This window comes from Centroberyx affinis, unplaced genomic scaffold (assembly GCF_046629955.1).
Source record: "Centroberyx affinis isolate AG114_WGS23_722 - 3 ecotype Tasmania unplaced genomic scaffold, CSIRO-AGI_Caff_v1 ptg001679l_1, whole genome shotgun sequence".
NCBI classification, from domain to species: domain Eukaryota; kingdom Metazoa; phylum Chordata; class Actinopteri; order Beryciformes; family Berycidae; genus Centroberyx; species Centroberyx affinis.
In genome coordinates, this window is record NW_027280099.1 from 99,093 (window position 1) to 113,928 (window position 14,836).

At 41.0% G+C, this 14,836-nt stretch overlaps 1 protein-coding gene across 1 annotated transcript; it reads left to right on the plus strand.

Moving 5' to 3' along the window:
• The first annotated feature begins 5,364 nt into the window (after positions 1-5,364).
• On the plus strand, positions 5,365-7,843 carry LOC139651529 (tripartite motif-containing protein 16-like). Its single transcript, XM_071528477.1, has one exon. It carries the CDS (start codon positions 5,388-5,390, stop codon positions 7,050-7,052), a length of 1,665 nt encoding a protein of 554 aa, XP_071384578.1. The 5' UTR covers positions 5,365-5,387; the 3' UTR covers positions 7,053-7,843.
• Positions 7,844-14,836: the final 6,993 nt, after the last annotated feature.

Consider the following 14,836-nt stretch of genomic DNA (forward strand, 5'->3'; position numbering starts at 1 on the left):
CAAAACGTATAGAAACATTGAATAAAATGTAGTATGAATATCATTGAGGTTATTTTATAAATCAAGGTCTTTGCCTTCCTCCTTTGATATTTATTTCTGCTTGTAATACTCACCACACATCCATTCTTATATATTTCAATTTCAGTTTAGTTTGAGTTAGTTTTCAGTGTATCTATCTATCTATCTATCTATCTACATACCTACCTACCTATGAAACATACACATATACATACACATATGGACACATATACATACTGTAAGAGCCATTCTAGGGGAAAGGATATTTTGATATATTTGTAATTTGTATATTTGAAATAATATTGATAGCTAATAATGTTAATTGAAATACTAGTGATATTGAATAGTTAATTTGTACTATAGTCATATTTGTTATTATAGAACATTAGATTAGGCAGACTCATTGCTTGTAGCATGGACTTCACCCAGTAGTTGCACATTTTGAAACACTGAAGGAGTGCTACTACACATACACATTAAACAAACATTCAATGCTGCACACATTGAGAAATTTCCCATCATTCCATCAAAACTGTAAGTCACACCATCATGTTGCTTCGTGGCCTTTTTGTTTTAAAGTGTTTTAAAGCAGTTTTAAAGGATCTGTAGCTGCTACACTGTCTTATGGTAGTTGGTTCAGCGTTCCAAAGTCCTACTGTTCTGACCCAAAAAGCTGACTGGACAAATTTTGGAGACCAAATTTTGCACAACAGTCCCCTCTAGTGGAGGCTGTAAGTGCTCTGATGTTGTTATTACTGATTGTGATAAACAGTTTCAGAGGTAGAGGAGCTAAATCATGTATAATCTTACACAGTAGACAAACAGGCAGAGTTTGTCTCACAGAGGTGAGAGAGAGAGAGAGAGAGAGAGAGAGAGAGAGAGAGAGAGAGAGAGAGAGAGAGAGAGAGAAAAGAGTGTTTGATTTTTTAAGAGAGAGAACCATACTAAATAGTTTTTCTGTTCAATCTAGCTTTATTTATAACACACCTCACACAAGCCACTTTACAGGGATTGAAGCTGTATTTTAAAATGTTGCACTTACAAATGTGAGGGGGAAATAAGGGGAGAGAGAGCACTTTAAACTATGAATCAGGGTAAAATTTATTTGCCACAAGCATTCTACTTTCACTGTCTTACAGTACCATTATACATGCTTACATTATGTGCACTGGAAGCAGGACCAAAGGGAGGGCCGTGCCCATTTTTCATCCATGAAAAGGAAAAGTAAACTTTATTTCACCCTAAAGTATGTTAAGCAGAAGAACATGGAGGCCCTAAACAGCAAATACTCTACAGGAGACCATTGGGGATAAAATTAACATTTGGCTAGAATCCTTCTCTGAAATGTCACCAGAAGTGAGCATTTTAAAACTGTTTTTACAAACATCTCCTCCAGGGGGAGCAGAGCCCCAGGTAGGCTATATGTTGCTTATTTCCACCTGATAAGAGTGACAACCTTACTAATAATGGGAATGTTCATCTTTGCAGTGTTAGTTTCAACAGTGTATTGTGAGCAAAAAGTGTTTTTGTTAGAGTCAGTGAGGTCATTGATCCCTAATTTAACTATTCCAATTTTATTTGTCATAATCTTCACTTATTGTAAACAAGGGCTAAACACACACTGCCTCTTTCAAACCGCTCCTCTTCCTGGTATGAAGCAAAACCTGATAACCCCTCCCTCTTCTTCCTGGTCTCAAATAGATGTTCATTTAACTTTAATAAAACATTATCTTAAAATGAGAAAAAAAACATCAGCACATGCCACATGCTAGCCAAGGTAGTGGACCACCACATCACACACACAATTTTTTTTTTTTTTTTTTAAATCTACTACTATTACCTGTACCATGGAAACTGAAAACACAGTAAATGCAGAAACACATGTCTTGACACATTTGACCCCTCAGATCCCACATTTAACTGACCAGATTGAAAACACACGTACATACAATAGCCTGTTAAAATTAATAGCTTCACAAGCCCCTAATTGTTTCACGGAATGCAAACGTACCAGCCTGAATAGTAAAATACATACAATCAAACCCCCTTCTCCAGCCTGTTAAGACAGCACACATTCTGAAATCCATCAGTGTCATTGACCAGCCTGTAATTTACATATTCTGCCCTAAACGTGAACAGGGGATCAGTAGGCCCGCTGCCCTTCATCTTGTTTCTCCTGATCAACCCTATGGCTAATTTAGCCCATCCAAACAGAAAATTGAGCAACACACATTGTACTTTTCTTCTCAAAGAACAGACTGGCTCTAGAATGTACAGAGCCACAGAGAAAACCTCACCCAATCTGCCACAGATCACATTCAGTGTTTCAAGTACAGGTTCAACACGGTTACACCCAACGAATACATGTTCAACACGCTCATCCAGCTTCACCATGAGAGAGAGGGAGAGAGAGAGAGAGGGAGGGAGGGAGGGAGGGAGAGAGAGAGAGAGAGAGAGAGAGAGAGAGAGAGAGAGAGAGAGACAGACAGTGTGACAGAGAGAGTTGTCAAATTGTACTCTGTTTTACATATGTTATTGTTGATTCTTCTGCTTTGGCAACAACAGTTGAGTACCACTCATGTAATGTAAATTGAATCGAATTGAGGGAGAGAGAGTTTTGAGTTTTAACAAGACCTTTATTAAACAATGTACAAACATCCAACCCCTCAGTCAGCAAAAACAAAAAACAAAACAAACAAGATATTCACAAACCAAAAACACAGACACAATATTATCCACTCCTCATCTCAGCTCCCTGGTAAAAACGAACTATCCTCCCTCCAAACTGCACACAGCTTCCTGAAGACACCACTTACTATGAAACACATTCGCATTCGTAGTATTCATAATCTATTGATACTCTTGCCCTAAGTAAAGCTTTGTACAAGTCTAAAACTTCTACTGTTACCCCAGCCTCTACCTTCCTCTTCCTACTAATGTACACAGCCATTTTTGCCTGCCCCAGCAAGAAATTAATGATACACCCCGTCCTTTGTTTACTCCTACTGCACTGAAAACCAAAAATAAAGCCAGAAATTGTAAAAACTGCCCCAAGTGCATTGACCAAAGAGCTAAGCACATTGAACAAAGGTGTGAGCCTGTCACAGTCTCTGAAACAGTGAAATACTGTTTCTCTCCCACCACAGAAAGGGCAGCCACTGCCCACACTAGAGTTCACTATAGAGACAAAGGCATTGACTGGCAGTATGCCATGTAGTACCCTCCACTGTAAATCCCCAGCGTATTTAGGCAAGGGCCTCTTATACAGTGTAGTCCATGCAGGCTTCACCTCCGACCCCGCCCCCAGGCTGGCCCTCCACGGGGTGTCGGCTCTGCTGCCCAGCCTGTCTCTGTTAAAAGTTTTCACACAAAGTTTATACCGCCTCTTGCCTCCTACAGAGTCTAGAGCAGCCCCATCCGCTCCCTCTGCGGTGGAGGGTCCCAACAGCAGCCTCGGAAACAGTGCCCCAGTCCCCGCATCCCCTATGCCCCCCTCCTGCAGCAGCTTCCGGTCCTCTGTAGTCAAGGCACTCCTGTATCGTCCAAGCATCTGACCGGCCACTCGCGTAGACCTCATGCCAAGCCGCTCAGCCAACTCCCCGACCTCCTCAAGGTTGTTCCCTGCCAACCCGACCAGGTGCCCTAGGGTAACAACCTTAGCTGATTTTAATGTCTCTGATAGTCCAGGAGCGGTTGTAGTAATGTCCAGCCGTGCCCCAAACACCAGTGGCTCCTCCAGAAGCCACTTCACAGAACTGGGTGGCTCTGCTCTCAACACATTCATCTGCCCCCACACTCTGAGCAGACCTCTGTAGAACGGTGGAACATCATTGAGTGACAGTGTTTTAGGGTCAACAAAAAAAAACGAGAAACCTAGACCTAGTCCTCCCACCTGTTTTAAGAGTGCCTCAGCCACCTGCCTCCATACAGCCCTACCTTGTGCATACAGTAGTTTCTGGATCCACTGAAGTCTAAAAGCTGCTGTTCTACTGGCCAAATGTACCAACCCTTGGCCACCCTCCTCCCTTGGTAAGAACAAAACACTCTGGGAACCCTCCCCAGAAGAAATCAACCAGGATCGCTTGGATCTTGGCTAACAGGCCAGCAGGTGGCTCTAAAACTGTTAGTCTGTGCCACAGTCCTGAGGCTACCAGGTTGTTCACAATGAGGACCCGCCCTCTATACGAGAGGCGCAGCAGTAGCCACTTCCACCTCTGTAAGCGACCCCGGATGACCTCAAGAACACCCTCCCAGTTCCTCTGCATCACCCTGTCGTTCCCCAGGTGTACTCCCAGGTACTTGAAACCGTTCCTGTTCCACTTTAGCCCAACTGGAAGCACTGGCTCCCCATCCCCCAGGCCCCCATTATTAGAGCTTCACTTTTTGTCCAATTCACCCTTGCTGAAGAAATAACCTCAAAAAGCCTCAGAGAGAGAGAAAGAGAGAGACAGAGAGACAGAGAGAGAGAGAGAGAGAGAGAAAGAGAGAGAGAGAGAGAGAGAGAGAGAGAGAGAGAGATATTAAAAACTCCAATACATTCTAGGGGAAAAAAAGGAGTATGCCACTATTGCACCCAAATATGCCTTAGCCTGTCATAGTCCCAGACAGGAGAATCATTGACAGTGTAAAAAAGAAAACAGAAAAGTGTGACCTCCACCTTTCAGAATGCAAAATGTATGTATTTAGATACATTGGTTGACTAATAATTCATTGCTAGATTTACAAATTTGATCATGTGGTCAAGTTTACTGTCATTTGAATTTGAATTTGTTGACTTTGCTTTGGCAGTAAGTACTTTTGTATTTCATTCCAATAAAGCACCTTGATTTTAACTGAGGGAGAGACACAGAGGAGAGAGAGGGAGAGAGAGAGAGAGAGAGAGAGAGAGTGAGAGAGAGAGCGAGAGAGCGAAAGGGAGTTGTATTTTAAATATCCCAGTAAGGTCATTGATCTCAAGTTCAGCTTTTCTATTTTGATTTGTCATAAACTCTTCACATCACAAACACTTCATTCACTGCCATAATCTTCACTTCATATTGTAAACAAGGGCTAAACACACACACTGCCTCTTTCAAACCGCTCCTCTTCCTGGAATAAAACAAAGCCTGATAACCCCTCCCTCTTCTTCCTGGTCTCAAACAGCCAGTTCCATTCTGTCCAGATATTTCCTGTTCCCTCCCCTTTCACAGATCTGCCAGTTTAAAGATGGGTGTGAACATGTTGTGAAGTGCAAGACCTGACAAGCCCATTCACTGCAGATCAGCAAATGAGCATGAACAAAAGGAACAGACTTTTGGTATGGATCAGAGCACAACTTTTTTTCAGTTGAGAGAAAGTGAAACTGACATTCACTGTTACTGAGAAGTGAAATGGCGCAGCAAGGAATTCAGCTGGACGGGGCAAAATTCTGTTGTTCGATCTGTCTGGATCTACTGAAGGATCCGGTGGCTATTCCCTGTGGGCACAGCTACTGCATGAGCTGTATTAAAAGCTGCTGGGATGAAGAGGATCAGAAGAAAATCTACAGCTGCCCCCAGTGCAGACAGACCTTCACACCAAGGCCTGTCCTGGTGAAAAATACCATGTTAGCAGAGTTACTGGAGGAACTGAAGAAGACAGGACTCCAAGCTACTCCTCCTGATCGCTGCTATGCCGGACCTGGAGATGTGGCCTGTGATGTCTGCACTGGGAGAAAGCTGAAAGCCCTGAAGTCCTGTCTGGTGTGTCTGGCCTCTTACTGTGAGCAGCACCTCCAGCCTCACTATGATGCAGCTCCATTAAAGAAACACAAGCTGGTCAAAGCCACCATGAAGCTTCAGGAGAACATCTGCTCTCGTCATGACGAGGTGATGAAGATTTTCTGCCGTACTGATCAGCAGAGTATCTGTTATCTCTGCTCCATGGATGAACATAAAGGCCACAACACAGTCTCAGCTGCAGCAGAAAGGACTGAGAGGCAGAAAGAGCTCGGGGTGAGTCGGCAAAAAATCCAGCAGAGAATCCAGGACAGAGAGAAAGACGTGAAGGTGCTTCAACAGGAGGTGGAGGCTATCAATCTCTCTGCTGATAAAGCAGTGGAGGACAGCGAGAAGATCTTCACTGAGCTGGTCCGTCTCATTGAGAAAAGAAGCTCTGATGTGAAGGAGCAGATCAGATCCCAGCAGAAAGCGGAAGCGAGTCGGGCCGAAGAACTTCAGGAGAAGCTGAAGCAGGAGATTGCTGAGCTGAAGAGGAAAGACGCTGAGCTGGAGCAGCTCTCACACACAGAGGATCACACCCATTTTCTACACAATTACCCCTCGCTGTCACGTCTCAGTGAATCTACAGACTCACCCAGCACCAATATCCGTCCTCTGCGCTACTTTGAGGATGTGACCGCAGCTGTGTCAGAGGCCAGAGATAAACTACAGGGCATTCTTACAGAGGAATGGCCTAAGATCTCATTGACAGTGACTGAAGTGGATGTTTTACTGCCACAACCAGAGCCCAAGACAAGAGCTGAATTCTTACAATATTCACGTCAAATCACACTGGATCCAAACACAGCATACACACATCTGTCATTATCTGAGGGGAACAGAAAAGCAACATTTATTGGAGAAGAACAGTTATATTCTAGTCACCCAGACAGATTCACTGAATGGTTTCAGGTCCTGAGTAGAGAGGGTCTGACTGGACGTTGTTACTGGGAGGTAGAGTGGAGTGGAACGGCAGTTTCAATAGCAGTCTCATATAAGGATATTAGCAGAACAGGAAGTGAATGTCAGTTTGGATACAATGACAAGTCTTGGGCATTATATTGTTACAGCAATAGTTATCATTTCAAATATAACAATATCACAACTCTCATCCCAGGCTTTCGGTCCTCCAGAGTAGGAGTGTACCTGGATCACAGAGCAGGTATTATGTCCTTCTACAGCGTCTCTGGAACCATGACTCTCCTCCACAGAGTCCAGACCACATTCACTCAGCCTCTCTATCCTGGATTTTGGCATTATATTGGAGCCACTGCTGAGTTGAGTAAGCTCAAGTAGATGGAATTTATTAAACGGCAATGTGTGAAATCCTTTTTTTTTTTGGTCATTGTTTTTGTTTTGTCTCCATCTTTGTAGCTAAGCACTCATTGCTGTGGTGTTTCTGCAGTGCACTTCCCAGAGGTCACCTGTGAATCAAACAGTGTGGGCGGTATTGTGACGTCATCTTCTTTGGTTTTTCTGTTGATGAAGTTTGTGTTTTTGTAGGTGGCAGACAGTTCTTCTTCTATTTACTCCAAACAAACCAGAAATGTAAAATGCATCACTTCCTGTGCGGCACAGACTTTTCCCAGGAACGAACTACCTGACAACGGGTGTTTAGACCAGCAAATGGAAGCTTTCATGAACTGGATGTAGGTTGAATCACTACTGTGTTATATCAGTCAGTGAAACAGAGTACCCAAACAGACATTCAATCATATGAGTGTTGCGTGGTCTATGCAGTTCTCATCTTTGTTGCATATTTGTATTGTTGCTGTAATATTTTCTGCTGTTTCTGTTCCACTGCATGGGCCTTAATGGAGCCAGCACTAGAAGTCTTCCCTTTATTATAGCTGAATAGTTGTTAATATGTTGATTTTGCTCCCAACTTTGTAACTTTGTTAAGAAAAGTGAACTACAAATGTAATCATTATTATTATAATCAATAGATATATTGGTATACTGGTTTAACAGATTGTGTGGATGAAGTGAAAATGTACATGAAAAGATTGCACCTTTTCCAGGCTTTAGCGATTGGAGGTGTGAAAAAAATGAATATTTGCAAAAATGAATAAAGTTTCTTTTTTTTCCAAGAATGAAGTATTTCTTATGTATTCATTACAGGAAGTCTATCAAAGCTGCTAAAGAAAACGTGAAACTAATTTGACAGTATGATTGAGCCGATTTCCCCCAAAAAACACAACAAAGTGCAGTCTTCATGTTTAGAGCAGATGTGGAATCAAAAGTCAAATGAAACAGCAGTGTTACCAAAGAAGAAACACTAGTGAAGATGGAAAGAATGAAGGACAATCCTGCTGTTAATGTAACTGGTTAAATGTATGAATGAAGTGAATGTTTAGATGGAAAGACTGAAGGACAGTGTGGATGGATAACATTTGCCAATCAATCTCTATCCTTGCAACTTTCTTCACTGAAACAGTTTTGTCATGGAGGACTAAGCTTGCAAAATCCAAGTGTTTAATCATGTTGCTTTTTAGAAGCTAGATTGGCTTTGTGCACTTGCTCAATAAACAGAGTTTCTTCCGCAAGCCTGAAAAGCCTGGAAAAGTAGGAACACACACATATGACCACAGACTTTATGTAGTCGTGGACCAGCTGTTATTTCAGATATTGTGATGAAGAATAAACTTCAAAATGATATGAGCTAGTTAAGCCACTATCAACTGAACTGAGCAAAATCTTCAACATCCAGCCAGGAAATGAAAGTCTGGAAAAAGTATTGAATTTTGTTGAATTTTATATTATTTTTTATTATAATTTTTTATCATTATTATTAGTATTGAATTTTGTTGAACACAAAACGTGTAGAAACCTTGAATAAAATGTAGTGTGAATATCATTGAGGTTATTTTATAAATCAAGGTCTTTGCCTTCTTCCTTTGATATTTATTTCTGCTTGTAATACTCACCATATATTTAATTTCAGTTTATTTTGAGTTTGGTTTCAGTGAGGGCTTGGTTGTTTTAGTTTTGTTTTATCTATATCTATCTATCTATCTATCTATCTATCTATCTATCTATCTATCTATCTATCTATGTATTTACTGTGTGTGTGAGGACAGAGCATCCAAAATAGTTAATCCATTACAACTTACACATATACACTGAAAAAACATCCAGTACTACACACATTCAGAAATTTCCCATCATTCCATCAAAACTGTAAGTCACACCATCATGTTGCTTCATGGCCTTTTTTTTTTACTGCTCACAACAACAAGATTGGTTTCCCTTCAACCAGTATTTTAAAGCGGTTTTAAAGGATCTGTAGCTGCTACACTGCCTTATGGTAGTTGGTAGAGCGTTCCAAAGTCCTACTGTTCTGACCCTAAAAGTTGACAAATTTTGGAGACACAAATTTTGCACAACAGTCCCCTCTAGTGGAGGCTGTAGTTGCTCTGATCAGCAAGTTGTAACAATAGAACATTCACTAGAAGAGTGGAAAAGCAGGTAGTTTTTAATAAATAGTTACTAGTGACTGATGAATAACATCTAGTAGAATTGGATTAGAGACAATTGCTCAAAATAGTAACTAGAGTATAATGAGAAAACGAGTAAAAATAAATGTTGTATATATGTAAATGATAACACCCCTCCCAACTTCATATTTTATTTAATTTTATGATTGTGATGCATTTCAGTAATGACCTTGTTTTGAAAATACTTTTATCACTTACCGTTGCATTCCACACAATTCTTATACAATATAAGGATAGTTAATTACCAACAGTATTACCAATACTACTTACTGCCACTGGAGGGCAAGCTTCACAAAGCTAAGGTGTTTTGTTCTGATAACATCACATCCTATTGCTGTTCAGACAGCAGACAGAAGTGACAGCATATATGTGCTTGACCGACTGCCTTCTATGTGTGTTTTGTATTTTTCAGTTTTTCAGTGAACTCTCCCAGTCTCTTTACACACTTGTGAATGGCCTCATTATTGTGTTCAACATAAACGTTCAGGTTCAGGTTACTTTATTTGTACCCGTAGGTAGATTTGGTTTGCAGTAGAGAGTCTTGACCATCTTGACACACATTTTAGAAACAACACAAACAGTAGACAAACATAATAAAAGTACTCAAAGTTCCAATCACTAAAACTCATCACTAAACCACAAAAACTAAAAGATAAAATAAATAATTAAATAAACACTTTGGGACTATATACCTTCATCCAGAAGGAAGAAGCTGAAATTCACTGTGCAAAGGGTGGGAGTCGTCATTTAAAATCGAGCCAGTTATCAGCTGTAACTGTCTGGTGTACAGGGACGCTGGGTTAAGCTGTGACTCACCAATCAGCCTACTAGACCATTTAACAATCTGATTCAAAGAGTTTCTGTTCTTTAAAGATAGGTTTCCAAACCATGACACCAAAGTAAAAGATAAAATCGATTCAATAAAAGCACGGTAGAATAAGGTCATCATGGTTTTATCAACGTGGAAATAGGACAGTTTCCTCAAACAAAACAAACGCTGGTGCCCCTTTTTGCCATGGCTTCACAGTTTTCTTCAAAGTTCCGTTTTGAGTCAATAACTGTCCGAAGATATTTGTAAAATTGCACACATTCCACTGTCTGACCCTTAATGGATGTGACTTCATGTGTGTGGGCATGTCTTCTAAAATCAATTATCATGTCTTTTGTCTTAGATATGTTTAATTGAAGATAGGACTCCTCACACCACTTGACAAAGTTGTCGATGAACGGGCAGTGGCTGGTCTCATTGTCCCGGAGCTGACTAACAATAACAGAGTCATCTGCATACTTTAAGATGGTCCTATTTTCACACCTGCTCTGACACATATTTGTGTAGAGGATAAATAATAGGGGCGAAAGCACACATCCTTGTGGGGAGCCAGTTGAGGAGCAAACTTGGTCACACAGAATTCCATTTACCCTCACTCTTTGTGTCCTATTAGTTAAAAAGTCAAGAATCCAGCCCACAAGATTGTTACTCAAGTCAAATTGTTCTAAAAGCCTACTGGCAGAGGAAAAGTCAACAAATAGAAGTCTAGCATGAGACCCATTTCCCTCCAAGTGTTTAACAAGTAAGTTAAGCAAAGTGACTGTGCTATCCTCTACTCCTCTGTGTGGCCTATAAGCAAACTGCATGGGATCAAGTGCATGCTCAGTTTTCCTTAAGATTTCTGACTTTACCAGTTTTTCGAAGGTTTTCATTAAAATTGATGTGGGAGCAACCTGTCTAAAATCATTAAGAGTTTTAGGACAACTGGATTTGGGAACAGGGACTACCACAGCATCCTTCCAGACCTTCGGTACATGCTGTTCCTGTAAAGACTTACTAAAAATGTAATGGAATACAGGACTCTGTTCTTTTGCACAAGATTTAAGTAAACGACCACAGATGTTGTCGGGTCCATGACTCCTATTTACTCTTACCCAGAGGAAGGCCTGTTCCACATCCTTTTGGTCTATGTCAAAGTGCTGATTATCTTCAAGTTTGTAACTCAGTTCCTGAATTTCATTACTAAAATCAAAAGTATCAAAACGATTATAAAAAACAATTAAGAGCATTAGCAAACTCAGCATCCGAATTGAAGCCATCCAGGGTGACCTGACTGCTGTTCTTTGAATTCCGGAGGCCTGCTATAGTTTTCATGCTAGACCAGTCTGAGCCAAGGTTATCTGCAGCCATCTTATTCTCTAGTTCAGATTTATAATTCTGTTTTGCTTTTAAAATGTATATTTTCAGTTCCTTGGTAGCTATATGCAGATCAGAGGCTACTCCCTGTTTAAAAAAAAGTTTATTTTTCTGTATGCTGGACTTAACGGATTTGGTCACCCATGGTTTGTTGTTAGGGTAAATTTTAACTCGCTTACAAGGAATGATCATGTCCCTACAAAAGGCAGCATATGAGCATGTTACATCAACAAGTTTGTCCAAATCATCATCACAAGGCTGTTTAAACATGTCCCAGTCAGTGCAGTCAAAACATTCCTGCAGGCAGAGCACAGCTTCTTCTGTCCAGTTCTTTATGTCCTTTGTCTGTGCTTTCTCTCTCTTTAAAACTGTTTTATATATGGGCAGTAAATGCACACGGTTATGATCCGCAGAGCCCAGTGGGGGTAGTGGGATTGATTTATAAGCGTCCTTTACTGACCCATAACAAAGGTCTAATGTCTTATCCCGCCTGGTTGGACAGGAGACATATTGGTAAAAGTTTGTGAGTGTCTTTTTAAGGGAGACATGGTTAAAATCACCCAATATGAAGTTTGGTGCATCAGGTGAAATCGACTGCAGTTTTTACACTACATCAAAGATAGTGCTAGAGGCAGAGGCGGCATTTGCCTTCGGGTGGATGTACACTGTTGTTATAAAAAGTTGTGGAAACTCGCAGGGCAGGTAGAAAGGACGTAACGATACCGATAAAAGTTTGACATCTGGCGTACAAATGTGTTCTCTGACAGTCACAGAGCTACAGTATCCTTTGTTAAAATATAAACATACTCCACCACCTTGAGTTTTCCTCGTCACTTCAGCCTTTCGATCCAGACGAAATGGCGCTCCAAAACCATCAACAAACAGGTCGATGTCCTGGTCGTGCTCAGTGAGCCATGTCTCAGTGAAGGCCATGATGCAGCAGTCTCTGAAGTCCTTCTAAAAAGGAACGTTCCCCCGGAGTTCGTCCACTTTGTTCCTCAGGGACTGGACATTCCCCATGATCACCGAGGGCAGAGGAATCCGGATGAGCCGCTGTTTCCTCAAGCGTAGTCTGACGCCTCCTCGTTTACCCCGCTTCCTCTTCTAATCCCTTGTTGCACCACAGGTTTCATGAAAATCTCTCAGAATAAAGTCCGGTAACTGTAGCGTGATATCTGTCATGTGAGCTAAACTCGCAAAGTTCAATTGCAGCAGCACATCTCTGGTGTACTGTGTCCTATCCCGGTAGACAGTAGACAGCCCCGTTGACGTTGCAGGCAGGCAGTAACAGTAGATAGAACAGAATCCACAAAACAGCTAAAGAAGATCCATCTTCGATTAGCAGAACTAGGAGCACTCAATCATAACAACACTCAGACGATTAATTTAAGAAAGCGTGCGTGCGCATGCGCCCTGACAAAGTAAGTTTCCACATCACAGCAGTCTAATATACTGTGCTGTACTGTGCTGGACCATAATAGTGTCTTCCTCCTTCCCACATATAGAAATGTATTGAAGAGGGAAAACTTTCAGACCAAAGAGGTGAAGGTTTGGTCTGAAGAAGCTGTTAATCGTCTCCAGGCTCCTTTGACTGCACTGACTGAGAAATGTTCAAGGACTCTTGCACTAACATTGATGATCTTACCAATGTAATCAGATGTTATGTTACCTTTTGTGAGAATATGCTTATCCATCATAAAAAGAGCAGGGCATATCCTAATAACAAGCCTTGGATGTCAAAATTATTAAAGACATCTCTGACCAGGAAGAAGCTTTCTTTTAGGGGGGTGACTTATATACAGGAAACAAAAAAGTGAAACTTGAAATAAAAGGGCTAAGCTAAGGTACAAATCTAAAATACAGAGCACAATTATCTATAATAAACTTGGCTCAGCCTGGTGTGGCATGAAAACAATGGTTGGTCTTCAACAATGCAATGCTTACAATCACATTCAGATCAATGGTTTTAGGTTAGATATTGAACTTGCCAAAGCGCTAAATGAATTCCACTTCAGATTTGACCATCATGATTTCAGTAGGGAAGTAGAAGGACTTGGAACTAAACTTGCAGACACTCAGCACTTTCACTTTGAACAGAGGGATGTCAAGTCCTTTCTATCTCCTAAAGTTAACAGGAGTCCTGGTCCGGATAATATTAGCGGTAGACTACATAAATCCTGTGCAAAGCATATTTTTCATATCATATTTTTATGATGTCTTAAAAGTTTCAATGGGTAACAAATTTGTGGAAGCAGGCTTTGCTCATACCCGTTCCAAAGTTCTTAACGTCCAACGGCCAGTCGCTCTCACGTCCCTTGTAATGAAATCATTTGAAAAGCTGCTGAAGGCAGAGGTCTGGAAGAAACAGAGCATGTACTCGACCCTATACAGTTTGCTTATAGAGCATAAAGAGGAGTGCAGGATGGTACAATCACTATGCTTAACTTCTTTTAAAAGCACTTAGAGGGGAACAAACGATTCAACCCCACATTTTAGCTGAGAGATTGATTGATTATTTTAAATTTGATTATAATCTGGTAGGTTGGATCATAGATTTTTTGACCAATGGGACATAAAAGGTGAAAGTTAATGGACAAATATCCAATTTACTTTGCTCTTCAATTGGCTTTTTTGCCTTTACTCTATATTCTATACACAGACATGTGTCGGAGCAGGCATGAGAACACGTTTATAAAGTTGCAGTTGACTCAGTCACCATTAGTCTGATGGGGAGAATGAGTCCAGTCACGATCCAATAACTGAGGACTTTGTCTCCTGGTGTGATGAGTCCTTCCTACAACTGAATATCTCCAAAACAAAGGATATGATCATAGACTTCAGGACTCAGGCTGCACCTCACAAAGACACAATTATTAAGAGCCAGGCTGTAGGACCGGTGGAAGACTATAAGTGTCTTGACTCTAAACTGTGCTTTGAGGTAAACTGTGTGACAGTGTGCAAGAAGGGGCAGCAGCGTTTGTTTTGCCTCAGCAAACTGTCCCGTTTTAATACTGATAAAACCATGATGACTCTTTTTTTTATTGTGCTTTAATAATTTAATAAATCTTTTTCTCTTTTGTCATAGTTTGGAAATCTGTCTCTTAGAAACACGGATGGCCTCAATCAGTTTTGGCGAACTTAACTCCTCACAGTTACTGTGGAAAACTAACTCTATTCTCCAGGACTGCTCCCATCCTCTTCAGAGTGAGTTTCAGCTGCTTCCATCTGGTCAGAGGTTTAGGGTCCTGAGGTGTAAAATCAAAAGATATGAAAAATGTGTTTGTACCAGCAGCTATCGCACTATTGAAGAAATGATAGCGTTTAATCTTTTTGTGCTTTATGCTGCTTTATGCATTTCATGATATTATTTAAAATGTTGTAAACATCTGTCCATAGGT